Here is a 14936-nt window from a genome sequence, read left to right as displayed (position 1 = left end):
TCCTGCTGAGCTACAAAGGTAGCAGAGATATGTCTTTAGTACTACCTAAGATCCAAACTTGCCAATCCATCTGCCTTACAAAGCCCTCAGCACCCCAACCTGTCCATGTAGCATTTCAGAACATCAGGGCCTATGACTGAGCTTCTCCCTATCCCTTCCCCCAACAGCATGCTCAGTACTCACCCCAGCCCTGCAGGGTATAGGCAAAGGAAGTCTAGTAATAGTTCTTCTGCACCTCACTTTGTGTCCCTGCTGCTTTAATAGTAGAGGGTGGGTGAGACTCCTAACACAGAACAATTTGATTCCTAGAACAGGAAAAGGAAATCAGTCTTCCCACTATTCATCTCCTATGCTTTCCACCTGCTGCTGCATTAACTTAACAGGAGCTCACGTGGTTTCAAAAAGTTGAGTCTTCAAAGTAAAGCTGTAGTGCACCACTACTTAAATTGCTAGGTATATTTTTATTTTAAAAACCTGGCCACCACCTCTTCTTTCTAGACTTTATGGCTAGGGACAGACATTGCACATAAACCGGTTTAAGTGATCACAAACTGGTTTAAATCTGTAACAGGACAGATGTTCAGTGCACATAAACCAGTTTGAGATGAACCTGGTTGAATGCAGTATCAGACTTAACTGATTTGGCTCAAACCAGTTTATGCAATAACTGTCTCAGACCCCTTGCTACTTTAAATTAAATCAGACTCCCCCAGCATCCCGGCATGCTCTCTGGGCTGGGCGGGACTCTCTACTCCACAGCAGGGCTGTCCCCTCCCCTCTGCTCCCTGGATGCAGCTTGGGCAGTCTCTGCAGGCATCTGCCTGGTTTCTGCTCCCCCTCTGCCCCACAACTCTCTGCTAAGCAGGCATTCCCCATCCCTCAGACCCCTCTCAGTATTAGCTAGCAGACCACATGCTGGCTACCTTGTGGCACAGGGGACAAAGGCAGAATCATCAGATAGCTGGTAATGTCCCTCTGTTTTCTTAATTGGATGATAAAGAACTGATTTAGGGGTGATAAACATTCCCCACTAGGCTGTTGGGGGCGGGGGACCGGGATGAACAACACCCTCCCTAATCACAGCATCCTGCTGGGGCCTGGCCACACCCCCTTCAACTCAGCTCTATACAAGGGAAGGGAGGGCTGCTCTAGTGCCCCCCACCCCCCCTGGCTTTTAGCCGGAGCCACTGCAGGCATGTGCCTGCATTTCTGGGATGTCTGTCTGGTTACAAAACTGATTTAGCCTAGTCAGGTTAGACTAACCTGCAAAGAAAGAATCAATTCAAGCTCAGGCTTTTTGTATGTCTGTCCCTAGTCTATTTGGGGTATTACTTTGACAAGATCAATAAGCATAGGAAAAAGATCAGAGCTGATAATCTAATTTTGTAAACAAGGTTATTCTGATTGCTATGCATTTTCTGCCATTAGCAAAGTCTACATGCAGAAAAGCATCTAGGGTCATGAGATGGAAAAGCTAAGCCTCGATTTAGAGCAACCAAATGCATGCACAACTACAGACTTCTGCTGTACACAGACCTTTAACAACTGTTGCTCCAAAATGGGGAGAAAACAGTTAAACAGGATGTTTGCCCATGAAGGTTTGAGCTTAGTTTCCAAGTGAATTCAGAGTCCTCACATGTTCAGATTTTAATGGAAAACCTGGCAAAGCAGTAGCACAGTAGAGCTGGGCTTCAAGTCTGCAGAGGTCCCGCCTAAGCATGATCACCTTGTTCCTTTGTAAGGAATGAATGAGACTCATCCATGCCACAGAAGAACCTTATTATGTTGCTGGGTTTGGCTCTTTACCATCCTCCACCCCAGGGGTGTGCAAATTAGAGCCCATGAGCCATATCTGGCCTGCCAATTGATCCTATCCAGCCCACCAGCCACAGCCAAGAGGCTGAGAGAGGGAGGGCTGCACCATTCCACTCTGCTGCAGCCAGGACCAGGCTGGGCCACACAGCGTGCAGACTCCTTCACCCTCCCCTGCACACACACACCCTCCCCAGCTTCTTGTTGGCACCAGGGCCACCAGACTTGCACAGGACAGGGCGTGATCCAGTATACCAAGTAGCTGTTCCACCCATCACAGTGAGCTACCGCTGTTGTGGCAGCACTAGTCCATACTGGCTGCAAGGGGCCTTGGCCCAGAGCAGCCATCCGTGATATTCCGTGTGGCATGATGGCAGCAGCAGTGGCACATGGTGGTGGCTAACTGGGAGAGCTACTTAGCTTACTGCATTGTGCCCAGTCCCATGCAAGCCCAGCTGCCACAGTGCCAGGACTGCATAGCTGTAGCACCAACAGGAAGCTGGAAGGAGATAGATGTTGGGGGGATGGGCAATGGATGCACAGAGACAGAGGAGTCTATCATGGGGGCCCAGCCTGGGCTGTGGAAGAGCAGTGGCACAGCCCTCCCTCCTCAGGCTCCCAGACATAGCCAGACAGAATAAGTTGCCTTCCCCACCCCACCCCCAAACAGCTCACCAAATCTCTTTAAGTGGCCTTCCATTCTGCAGGTCTGCAAAATAACCAGGAGTATATAGAGCCACAACAAGCAGTTGTGCAGGGCTGCTGATGAGCTCCACTTGAGCAAAGAGGTGCCCCCTGAAGTTAAACCACAGCTAACAGCTGAATGGCTCATCCTCAATGCAGCAACCTTCTGTGAGCTAAACTGGGTGTGAACACTGGCCTCCAGCCCCACCCCCATGAATCATCCTAGCTCTGCCGGAGAAGCTGGAGCCTCAATCTAATTTGTAAATGGTTTCTCTCAGCCACTATTGCACTAAGTCCTTTTTGTTACTTCATCCATAGATGTCCAGGGCTAAAGGGCCTTTTGGCATGTCACATTTAGATTGTAATGAAAAGGGAACTAAATAAAGGCTGTAATCCTATGATTTTTCTTTGGGAAGCAGAAACATCGTTTGTTTCTACTGGATACGCTCCTCCCAATCCCAGTTCACTTGAATGAATACCTCACATAAACAGGCAAAAGGCATCTTTGGCTACCAGTGCTTCCACTTAAGTAAAAAAAAAAAAAACAAAACAACAGACAGCATAGAAGTGCAGCATGCATTACTGCTACCCTCAGTTTCTCTGCATGTCTTTTCCTGTGCCAAGACAACCAAAGTCCACTGTAGAAAGCATTGCCTGCTGCAGTGCCTAGGACCACCTTTACATCTCTCTGCACTGAAGAGTTCAGACCCTCTTCCACTGTGAGACTGTGGATTTTTTTATTTTTTTTTAAAGCTACATACTTGACTTGTGTGTATTCAGTTTCATCACTGTCATTACCACTGCAAATATTTTAATCTCCACACCTTTGCCCCGCTTTGGTATCATTCGATCACTGTTAATTTCAGCCCTGCCCCACCTCCATTTTTCAAATCACTCCTGCATTAACCACTTCACCAAACTGTTCCCTGTAGTACTACAGTAGATCATTTGGTACAATGTTATTTATTATTCTTGGTACCAACCTTCTACCAAGTTTCTTTTGCAAGTAAAAGAGAGGCTGTGTCAAGTGCTCTTTAAAAATCCAGGTATTACATCTGTTCTACCTTATACCACATTTTTAGATTAGTATTTCAGTCTTTGACATATCCCTGTTATTTAATTTGGAAGTGAAAGCATCTTCACTGGACTGCTTCAATTAAAGCAGCAGCACCTGCAGATCAGATTTATTGAGTGCAGCTAATTATAGCTTTCCATCACATTTAGACAATGCACTAGATTTAATGGACTCGACATGCTCTTAATTTCTCTAAAAAGGAGTTATCGAAAACCCATTAAACACTTTTTTTCCAGAAGAAAGAACAGGAGAGGAGGTGATGAGACTCCAAGCTGACAATCTTGCATTATGACACCAAACATCGTGAGCAGCAGCACATGAAGACAGGCTACATTCTAGGGTGCAAGATAAGAGCACCAGTAAAGTGAGCTGGCTTCACTGCCAAGAATAGGGTTGGTGGGCAGGAGGAAATCTTGATTTATGGTTAGGGGGAGGGGTCAGCAGAAAGAGATGTAGGATGCTTAAATACTTAAGACAGCAGCTGTGAGGACTGGTGGGAAGGCTGAGGGCAATAAGATGGCTAGTGTCAGAGGCAAGGGGAAGATGCTCAACATGATGAGAAGCAGCTCCGGAAAGCCAGCAGAATCAAATGTTTGTAGGGTAGGTTTGTACAACACCTGAAGGGAGAAAGCAGTGGGCACATTTTGCAACTGAGATGACTGGATTCGATTTATCCTGTGACCTCTGTTCCGTCAGGGTACTTGGAAGCTAAGAGAATGCCATTATCAGTACTGCAGGAGTTAAGTATTGATTTGCTTAGATTGCAACATTCAGGAAGCATTTTTATTATACAAGACAATTTTCTCCTTGCCTTCTCATAAAAACTAGACACAAAGCTCTTCCCTGCTGCTTCCCTTCCTGGCAGTACAGATGAAGGATTTCTAAAAAATGATCAAAAATGTTATCAAAAGTGTACCCAGCCCAAACAAGCAGACATTTATATGAACAAGTCATAATATAAACTTAGAGCACAAGTGCAGGAATGAGTATAAACCCTCATGCCTCACAGCACAAGTCAACCACAAAATGTCTGAAGTAATACCATATGGATTTGTTTAATCTGTAACTGTGCATTTAGGTTTCTTGCACCTTCCTACTCTCCAGTAGTTAGTGATTCAGTGGAACCACTGGTCTGTTCTAGCTGAGTAATTCCTACGCGTCAAGAAATTTACACAAGCATTAGCTACCAAAAAGGAAGCAGAATCCTTAAGCAAGGTTTACTAGGGAGTTTAATTGCTACTGAAGTTAACCAATTCCAATACAGAGAAACTGCTCAGATTCATGCAGTCTGGCCACCAACAAATGCCCCAACACCAAGAATCAGTTAGCCAAGAATGTCAGAGGAATTGGATACTTCCTTTATTTAAAAAAAAAAAAAAAATCCAGAATGGATCCAACAATTTTATCATTAGGGAAGTTGTTTTACCATAAGCAAAGAACAGACATTGGATGGAGCAGAAAGCTTATGCAAGCAGTGCATGTAACTTCAAATGTGATCTTATTTGCCGGGAAAAAAAATTACACCTAAATTAAAGTAACCCATCTTCTTCAATACAAGAATACTAGGCTAGCTGCAAAGCTGAACGATCTCTAGCAATGTAGCTGGGCCTGCCACTGGTATATCCAGGATCTATTGCACACAGCTCACAAGCACTTGCTTCCAAGAAGAGGATCCACAAGTGTTTCAAGCTCCATCGGACGCCTGCCCCCACCCCTAGATTTGTGACATGGTTTTAAGTGTTGGACAAAATTCAGTACACCGTCATGCCCAGTATTAGGAATAAATGATCAGCAAGTCCCCTGGCTGCTCAGTTTAATGTGACAGGGCTGAACATTTAGAACTCTCTCATGAATTAACTTTCATCAAGTGATGATTATCTAGTAGACGCATCACTAAATGTATACATTAAAAGAAATTATATATATATAGAATACTGCCAAAACACAGTAAGACTGAATTCTGCCCACTTCTGCTCAGGAAAGTTCCTTGGCTCCCAAGCTTCAGAACAAATCACCTTCCTCTTTTCTCCATGAGACTGTGGCTTTTACTGTTTCTCCTCTTTCTGGTCCCCAGAACTTCCCGAAGCCTCTCGTTCAGATGCCATCTGTGAAAGATTCAGTTGATTAGTTGCAGATAAATAGCTTCCAGCTACCCTGGAAGCAGGTGATAGGGATTGTTCTAGACAGATAAGAATTCTTGCATGAAGATAAAGGCAAAAAATGTTTTAATCAGAAGCCTCCTGCAGAACCAGCAGCAACCAGTGGCTAGAAATGTTTAGCAGTTTCTACTATTAAGATTTTCAGAATTGCAACTGATCCTCTAAATACCCTTTGCATACTCAACATGTAGCCAAGTATTAAATCCTTTGGATGACGGACCTGTTTACCCAATGCCTACATATCTTTGTGTGCACAGTCTCAAATACTGTTTTATAAAGTTTTGCAACAACTTAGATTCTACAAGATAATTTTATATAGAAAGGTAACGTCATCAGTGACAGCACAACATACACACACTACCAAAGATCAAAGAAAATGAGCTACACAGTCAACATCTGAAGTCACATTTCATTTTTTCTAGATATCACTAATACAACACTTACTAGTCAGCGGGATTTGTGATACAACTTCAAATACTACCTCCAATATTCAGCAGTTTCTCAGGCTAAATTTTCAGTTGGACTGATTCCCTCTTCTGGTGCAAGTTTCAATGCAAGACAGAGGTCTGGAGCACCTACCTTTTTGTATGCCATTTCAAAGAGCTTCAAAGAAGCCTGCTGCAGGCTGGATGCTGCCTGTTTTATGTTCTCTCCTGTTTCAGTATCTTTACGAGCCAGAAGCTCTCTCATTTTAGCTATTTCTTCTTTCAACTTGTTGCACTGTAAACAAGTTACAAATAATATTAGGTTATTTTGCATGCAAGTTAATTAAAACTGTTATTTTATTAATATCTACCTTGCTGGTCTTAGCAGTCTCAATTTTTGCTAAATACAATTAATTTAAGACTCAAATTAAGCCATAAAGCTTGCAGGAACAAGCAGCTTTTCCAGTTCCCAATGGGCATGTGTCCACAGCACTAAAAGCACCACAGTTGGCATTAACTGGTCTTCTTGTTTGCAGTCTCAGCAGAGATGCAAAGGATTGAATGGGCCATGGAGACCAAAAGGCCCCCTTCAGATGAGAGCTGGTCTCACTGGCACACTGCATTAGCCAATGACAAATCACCCATGAACCAAGAGCAGCGGAAAAAGTTGTTCGTCATTTAAACTTAAAGGTGATACCAGAATTTCAGGAAAGTTGCTATTCAGCACATTGGGCCCTAAACAGTTTAATCCCTTTGTTGTATGTGGGAGGAAGAGAGAGGCAAAAGTAGTATGGTCCTATCCCAGTCCCTATGGCCATCTGTCAAACCCATCACACAATCTGGCACTTCTCTGTCAGACTGGCACTCTGCTGGAGGGCCAGGATTTAAGAAAAAAAGTTACTGTAGGACAGCTGCATCAAGAGCTTGCTCAGCAGTGCTTGCGGTCAGAACGTAGGCAGCCACAATTAATTCTTTACATTCAGACCTGCCGAATGGTGGAGGCAAGATGTTTTTGAGGCCTGAGCCAATGATAGGCTTCTCTTCCCTGATCAAAGCTTCTTAATGTTCCTTTTAACATTGCCCATCTGGTATTCCCACACAGACAATGGTACAGTTGTACACACTTCTCATAAACTTCCCGCTTTGAAGGCTAGTTAGGCAGTATCTTGCCTTGTCAGATGCTGCTGCCCTGGAAAAAAATAATTCTAACTCCTGTCACTGTGTTCCCCAAATCCCTGGTGAACTCAGGATCATCTTAAAGAGAAACCCATAGTTTACATCTTCACCAAAACTGATCAAAGGCATTTGACAAGAAGCTCCATCGTCTTAAAACCCACAAGCCATTTGTACTCTTTGCACAATACTGATAGTCAAGACATTTCACAGCTTGTGAAGTATATTTTACACTTTACTTCTGAAATTAATAATGCAGAGATGAGATAGTCACTTTTAGAGCAATATTAAACGTCCTCCTTTGACACCAAGCATGACTCACTCAAGGCACCAAAGGAACACCCAAATTAAATTAGCTGGAATAGCGTAAGTCGCCTCCAAGTTTCTGGGGACTGCATACCCACTATCTACAGACTCCCAGGACAAAATAGGAGCCTTCTTTTAAGTTTCTTTGCCTGTAAGTTGAGCACTTTTTAAATATTTATTTTTGGAAGAGATTCCCACTCAAAAAGTAAAGGCTTCTAACAGAAGCCATGTAAAGTCAAATCAAGGGCCTAATTCATTTAAAAGCCTTTCATTAAATAGACTTCATAGGTCACTCAGATTTTCAGTCACTCAGCTCAGACTGGAACCAGGATCTTTGCTATTCTAAAGAGGTCCCCCTTAGCCTCATTTGCCTATGCCACCAAGTGAAATGAAAAGCAGTTAGTCAAGAGCAGTGCTCATTTTCCAGAGTTAGACTCCTTCCAACTGGAAAGTCTGTCTCTATCATGTCCCAAGCACATGCAAAGCCCAAGAACAGTGTTATATCAAGTTTTCACCAGAACACTACAGGGACTCTTGCCTCCTTACACAAAGGAACAAGAAAACACGCACCTCATCTTCTGGCAGTTGATCCTTAAATTCCTCCATCTTGGATTCTGAATCATGAATTATGCCTTCTGCCATGTTTACAGCTTCAACCCGTTCCTGAGTAAGAGAGTTCAGGTAAGAATTTACACATTGTTCACACCTGTCACTATGTCAACAGCAAAGAACTCGACAGCTGAGGAGAGTTGCAATCAGTGAAACTGAAGCACAACCGCTAATCTTTTCTCTGAGGATCTTCTCCCATGACCCATACCTTCCAAACAAAGAAAGCAGGTCACTTGCAGGTACATCTGTGACTGGGAATACAAGACAAGCCCCATACCACTGGAAATTTTTTCTCTACTTCCCCAAATGGCTGGGGCCCAATATGACATAGCATGGCCTAGGCAATATGATATCCCTGCTCTATTGTTTTGGGCCAGACAAGGCAGCCTTCACTTTCAGAAGACTACTGAGCCTCACAGCAGCCGGGGCATTAGAGTGAACTTTGTGCATGGTGATGTCTGGGTCATCCAGATTTGGTCTCCCAGATGCTTTTTCCAAACCAGATTTGCTTGTTAAAAACTCCAAGGCCATAGCTTTTCTGGGGGCCAAGATAACCAGAATGTGGCCCAAAGCAAGTGTCAACACAAATTACTGCACCGGTGACAGCAAGCTGGGTGATCTACTTGTTTGAAATACTGCTGTACAGGAATACAGTTACAAAAGGTCAACAACATTTGCCAACATTCTCCATTATTTTCTACTGGCCGCTGCACTGTCAGTTATTCATAGCTGGAAGACATCTGCTCTCAAGCCCACAACTGGCAACCTGAGCCAGCAGGGTGAGAGGAGAACCAATATTAAGAAAATGGACTTTGGAGATTAGACTACACTCATTCATGGTTGGTTACCCCAGGTCAGGCCCCCCCCCCCCCCCCTCCCCGAGGACCAGCCCAGCTCACTAGTGCCTTCTGCCCGGCTCCAGGTGCAGAGGGTGGGGCTTAGCAGCAAGGATCCCTAGGGCCCCACTCACCTGAGCAGCAGCAGCACTGCAGAGTTTCACCCACTTGATGGAGGCTGTGGGGCTGGGCAGGGTGAGCCTGCCCCTGGCCCTTCCTCAGAACTTGCCTCAGCCTGGGGAGCTGAGGCATTTCCTCCCCAGGCAGGATGGACCCCCTGAAACCTGCTTGAAGCACCCCAGGGAGCTATGGACCCCCGGTTCAGAGCCGCTGCTTCAGGCCATGGCTTAAGTAGCTTAGTGGGCAGCACAGGAAATCTTCCGCTGCTCTTATCTGTTGTATACATGATTCAAGAAGGGCAGTACCATTTCAGGGCTGTCAATCCACCAGCACACGGGTTTCACATTCATCCAGCCCTGTGGGTTGGATAAGGGGCATAGGACCAGTCTGGTGCAGAGGCCAGAAGTGGCAGCACATGTCCCGGTGATAATACATGGAGACAGCAGGCAGGAATTTTCAGAACATCTTATTATACAAGCACTACCTCTTTATAAAGACTCTTTGCCAAACAAGGGGTATTAAAAGTATTTTATGCTGTAATTCCCATATGCAAGAGTCAGGGCCTCTGGGCTGCAACAATTCTGAAGAATAAAAGAAACAGCTGTAATTCTCAAAAAGATTCAACTCCTTTCATAGAAAGCTGTTTCAAGTATTCTCTTTTCCCATCTCCGAACTTTTCCCTAAAAAGCGTCAGATTTACAAGAGCTGCCTGAACAAGATTACAAGTTATATACAGAACAGAAGTAAAACATCTACAGCATCTACAATTTCAGCAATCATTAAGCATATGCTGGTGCCACAAAATACAGCAGCTCTTCAGCACATCTGCTTAAATCAACATCCTATATTTAGTAGTGCAATTCATTAGCATAACCCTTATTAAGCCAATTAAATCCAGGCATTGACATTATGAATATCATAGGATTGAAATCATTCAGGTATAGGAAGAGAAAGTCAATAGGGACTCAGTGGCCTCTCCTGCCTCAAAACAAACACCCAGGCTCAGGGTGGACACATAGATAGAAGTCACCACCATTGGAAGGGACAGGATGTTGCCCTTCATCAGGTGCTCAAAGGAAACTACCCTGGGGCAAGGCAGAAGCTTATTTGTGACTATTTTCTACAAAGGCAGTTACTGCAGAGCAAGTGTTGTGTAGGTAGAACTCCACCTTCTATGCCACAGGGTAAGTTGCTTCTACCTTGATATTTAGCTGAGATCTGGCACTCAAGGTGCTGAGGACCAGGCTTTTAAACAAACTATATACTAGAACTACACAATGCAGGGGACTACCAGTCAGTTGAGGCATCATTTCAAATTTTACAGAATAAACCCAAACATTTCAAGAGGCTTGGTGAACACAGTTTTGACTGCAATGCAACAGGGGATATTTGAGGATAGACTTCCTTAGTCTAGGGGTGGATGACCTATGGCGCACGTGACACATACAACCTTTGCGTGGGGTACACAGATGATCATGGAGGGTGGCAGGGAGCAAAAAGCAGAGCAGCAGATTTGGTTGGGGAAGTGGCATCCAGGGAGGGTACAAGGCTTAGTTTGTGGTATGCCTTCCAAGAGGTTGGCCCCCACTGCCTTAGTCCATGAGATATTTACCCTTAGTGTGCAAGATACATGAAATAAGAACACAAGTGACAAAAAATAGATTCAATTAGATTTTTCAAACTCAATTCAGGTCTCATTAATAGGCAGGCCAGCTTGCATATGGCTGGCCTGCCATCTAAAATGCTTGGTCCTAGAGAGCACAAGACTGAGCCCTCTTTACCCAATCAAATTTGCAGGCACACTCCAGACCTGCAAGCTTGCCAGTGAGATGGCTCTAGGTTTGAGAAAAGGGGCTGCAGACAAGCCTGGAACAGCCTCACTGGTAAGCTTCCAAGTCTGGATCGTACCCACGGACTCAAGATCGGTGGGGCATGCTCAGTCCTGTGTTCCCAGGACATGTTGCTGCAGAAGCATAGGAAAGCCCAGCTTGTCCCCCTCAAACATTATGGATTGTTTTAAATCGCTGATCCTATATTTAAAAAGAGGCCTCAAAAATCTGTGCATTTTAGGTGCCTATGTATTCTTGCACAGTTGATACAACTGCACGTATAACTCAGAGGTAAGTGGATATCTAAATAACCATTTGCACATGCAAAACTAGTGACACTTAAGGCCTCTTAATCTGACCCTTACATGTCAAGACAGAAGTTCTCAAGTAGAGGAGGAGATCTTGTGTCTAGGGACCCACTTAAAAATTGCAGTTTCGCAATTTTTGCGGAAACTGCGAAAAACAGCAATGTCCATGAAAAATGGCACTGGCCACAATTTCCCAGGAAATCAACCAAAAGCACCAACTTCATAAAAATAAAATGCTGGCTCCTTAGTGGGAGGAGCAGTCCTCACTGCTACTGCAGCACAGCCTTGCAGCCAACCTGGAAAGGGAAGGTACCAGCTGGTGGGCTGGCACGAAGGGCAGCAGACAAGATGGCAGGTGTCCCCTTGTGCCTCTCTGCCAATCAATGACAAGGGGCAAGGCTTCACAAAGGGCAGCCAAAAGCCAAGATGGCAACCACCCCTTCATTCCTCTTCTCCCTGGCACCTCTCCACCAATCAGTGCTGAGGGGTAGGGCTGCCACGAAATCACTAAAAATTGGCTCTTCGGGTTACGACCCAGCCACAAAAATTGCTTTCTCTCACCGTGAGTTAGGTAGGTCCCTACTTATGCTCTTGTTAGGTAAGCTCTCACACCAATACTGCAGCTGCACCTGGTAGGTTGCACTGCCACATGTCTCCAAATAGGGTGCAGTTTCATAATAGGGAATGAAGACTTATTAACTGGCTGGTGAACTGGTACCCAAATAAAGACCCCAAATACATATCATCAAGTTACCTTTCTTCGCCTATCCTCCTCTGCAAATTTCTCTGCATTCTTCACCATGTTTTCAATTTCATCTTTACTGAGACCACCAGAAGACTGGATCACAACTGCATTAGAAAATAAGGATTAAAAGCTGAACTATGTACTTTAACTCCATCTTGAGGACAAAGCAACTCTTAGTGAGGAACCCACACAAAGCTTGCATTGCCAGGAATAACTTCCTTGTGCCAATGAGCAACTTAAAAGTAGTATTTGAGTCAGTGTATTAGTAACCTTAGAAATGCCTAGTAAAAACAAAGTAGGAAATCTGATGAAAGCAAAAATAAAGAGGTTCATTCTAGGGATGTGAAAGGTTAAACTATAATTATATTTATACTGTTAATGCATTACAGTTAACATTTAAAACAGACCATGTTGTGTGAACTATCGCATGGTATAATGGTACTACTTGTCCAGACTACCTTTCCAGCCCAGCCTGCCTTTGCAGGCCACTTCCCCCTTCCACCAGCAGTTCACACCATGTAAATCAGTGCTGGAGCCAGGGTGGTGGGAATAGGCAGTGGAGCCCAGCCCAACCAGACTTCCCCAGAGGAGAGGCAGGGAAGGGGAAGCAGGAGCACCACTTGTCTTGCCCTGAGGCAAGTAGAGCAGGTGCTGGCTACTCTGCAGGTATGTATTATTGGTTAAACGGTTAACCAATATAAATCAGAAGAGTTTAAATGGCTAATGTTTTAAATAATATTTACATCCCTAGTTCATTCTCAGCACTGCATATAATAGCTGAAAGTAACCACTTCTCTGATCTCCCATGCAGAGGTAGTACTAACTGATGACGCATGGCATTTCGTTTTTGGTTTGGAAAACAATCCTCAAAATGTACCTTTGAGGGGGTGAGACTACAGCAAAGCATATTAGAGTCCTTGAATAACTGCAACCTCACTAAGGTTAGTGTTTTATACAGATTCTAGTTAGTGTATCCATGGAGATAACAGGAAGTACAAGGACAGAACAGTACTGGAAGAGCACTGGGGTAGAGAGGAAAGAGTATTTGGCACCTCAGATCAGGGCTGTTTCTATCGGACACTTCTTACATAACAGTTTGCAAGTTCCAAACTTTTCTTTAGTTACTTCATCTGAAAGTGAACCTGTGTACCTGGTCACTAGGCCAAGGGGGCACACTGGCCTGCAAGGCAACAGGAGGAATCATTTTACCAGGTCATGGGAGTTTCCTTTCGCTTTTGGAAAGTGGCCCAGCCCCCCTCAGAAGCAAGCCATGAGAACATTCCCCACCATGATTCTCTTCCATTCCCTTCAGTGACAGAAACCTGTCTAGTTTTCAGAGCGCACTAATTTAGCCTTTGACCCAAGTAGTGCAAAGACATGTAGTCTCTGCACAGCTATACAATTTCTTTGAATGTTTGAAGGATCCAACAGCTGATCTTATCTGACATTTCACAAAGGGTCTTTTGCATGTATCACATATGTAACTGAGCAAGAGACAGGCTGCTTTCAAGTCCTCCTGACTGAAGGGAGGACTTGAACCCTGGCCCTATTTTTCCACCAAAAGCTACAGTCCCAGAGGCTGCTTACATACAGGACTCATTTGACACAAGGCTTGGCCAAATCAAGACGTGCTCCCTGGCTGGGTTTGTAACCCTTGGAGGTAAAGTAGTAATATGTGCAAGTCTGGGAACTCGCTAGGGGCTATAGTTGAATTGACTGATCTCCAGCCCTATGAATTACAAGCAGAACTTTTGAAGAGCCATAGAGGACAGTTAGAAAAAGGGTGGTTATACTGAACATACCGTGTACTACTCTGCATGCAAAAGCACGCAAGTCAGAGGACAACCCCTGGATATCTAATGATGGAAAAGATACTGGGTTGAGTGTAGGAGCTGTTTCTTCAGTGTAGCAGAGTTCAGACCAATTTGTTACTAGCACCTTTTCCCTCCTCTCCATTTCAGCTGATTTTGACTGCCCTACATACATTTCCCCAGCCCCCATTTACCTGCTTGTCATCCTCACTTGCTTAACCATGACTAATGAATGGATTATTTCTGTTAGAGGCACCTAACATACTGCTGGATATCAAGGGATTAATACCTCCTATCCCTCAGCCAACTGAGCGTGTTTATTGTTCCATACATTTCCCTCCCTTTTTGGAACCCACACTTACTTTGCTGCTCACGTCCAGTCCCTTTATCCTTGGCTGAAACATGAACAATACCATTAGCATCAATGTCAAAAGTGACCTCAATCTGGGGCACTCCACGTGGAGCTGGAGGAATTCCAACCTGCAAAAATCAGAAATGGTTAGCCATCAGCTCCCCCAGACAGGGGCTTGGTGTATACACCTTTACTATGCATACTCTCAGTGAAGTGTAAACTCAACTAGCTAATTAACTAAAACAACCTAAATGCACAATCCAATATATTCCTGTCAAAAGACTCATGTAGTGAATTAGCAGCATCTTGATAGATTTAAATGGGAGAGACTTAATTTAAATGTGGATACAGATTTCTGCCCACAAGTTACAAGAACGCCACAAGAACAAATTTGGCTCAGAGAACATTAAAGCAGAAGCCAATGCTATTTAGCGGTTTTTCCCTCCTTGTACATAGCAGCTTCACTTTCCTCTAGCAAAGTGCTTAGTTCTACTTTGGGCGTGGCCACCTCACCTTGATATACTCGGTGGAGCTACCACATCTAAAAGGTGAAGGTCCGTCTGGGGTGCTTCTTAAGGAGATCTTAACCTCTACCTTATTAGAGGGCTTCTTCTTACAACTCATTTAGAATGGGGTTGGTCAGGAAGGAAGAAGCTGACAGTCTGCCAGAGTTCAGGAGCCCAGATAAGCTT

At 44.4% G+C, this 14936-nt stretch overlaps 1 protein-coding gene across 2 annotated transcripts in view; it reads right to left on the bottom strand.

Moving 5' to 3' along the window:
- Positions 1–4340: 4340 nt before the first annotated feature.
- The window catches only part of HSPA9 (heat shock protein family A (Hsp70) member 9), a 32679-nt gene continuing 22083 nt past the window's right edge, over positions 4341–14936 (bottom strand). The window contains exons 13-18 of one of the 2 annotated variants that reach the window (XM_025206069.1): positions 14255–14372; positions 12091–12185; positions 8205–8297; positions 6310–6450; positions 5587–5676; positions 4341–4452 (exon numbers count right to left, since the gene is read on the bottom strand). In XM_025206069.1, the coding sequence (XP_025061854.1) occupies positions 5617–5676; positions 6310–6450; positions 8205–8297; positions 12091–12185; positions 14255–14372 (507 nt within the window). In that variant the 3' untranslated portion in view covers positions 4341–4452; positions 5587–5616. Of the gene's footprint in view, positions 4453–4782; positions 5677–6309; positions 6451–8204; positions 8298–12090; positions 12186–14254; positions 14373–14936 lie in introns of those variants that run through there. The other variant, XM_006015725.3, reaches the window with a different exon arrangement.

Source organism: Alligator sinensis, unplaced genomic scaffold, assembly GCF_000455745.1.
Source record: "Alligator sinensis unplaced genomic scaffold, ASM45574v1 scaffold156_1, whole genome shotgun sequence".
In the NCBI taxonomy this organism is placed as follows: Eukaryota; Metazoa; Chordata; order Crocodylia; family Alligatoridae; genus Alligator; species Alligator sinensis.
Note: the sequence above shows the minus strand (reverse complement) of the source record. Positions and strands in the feature narration are given on the sequence as shown.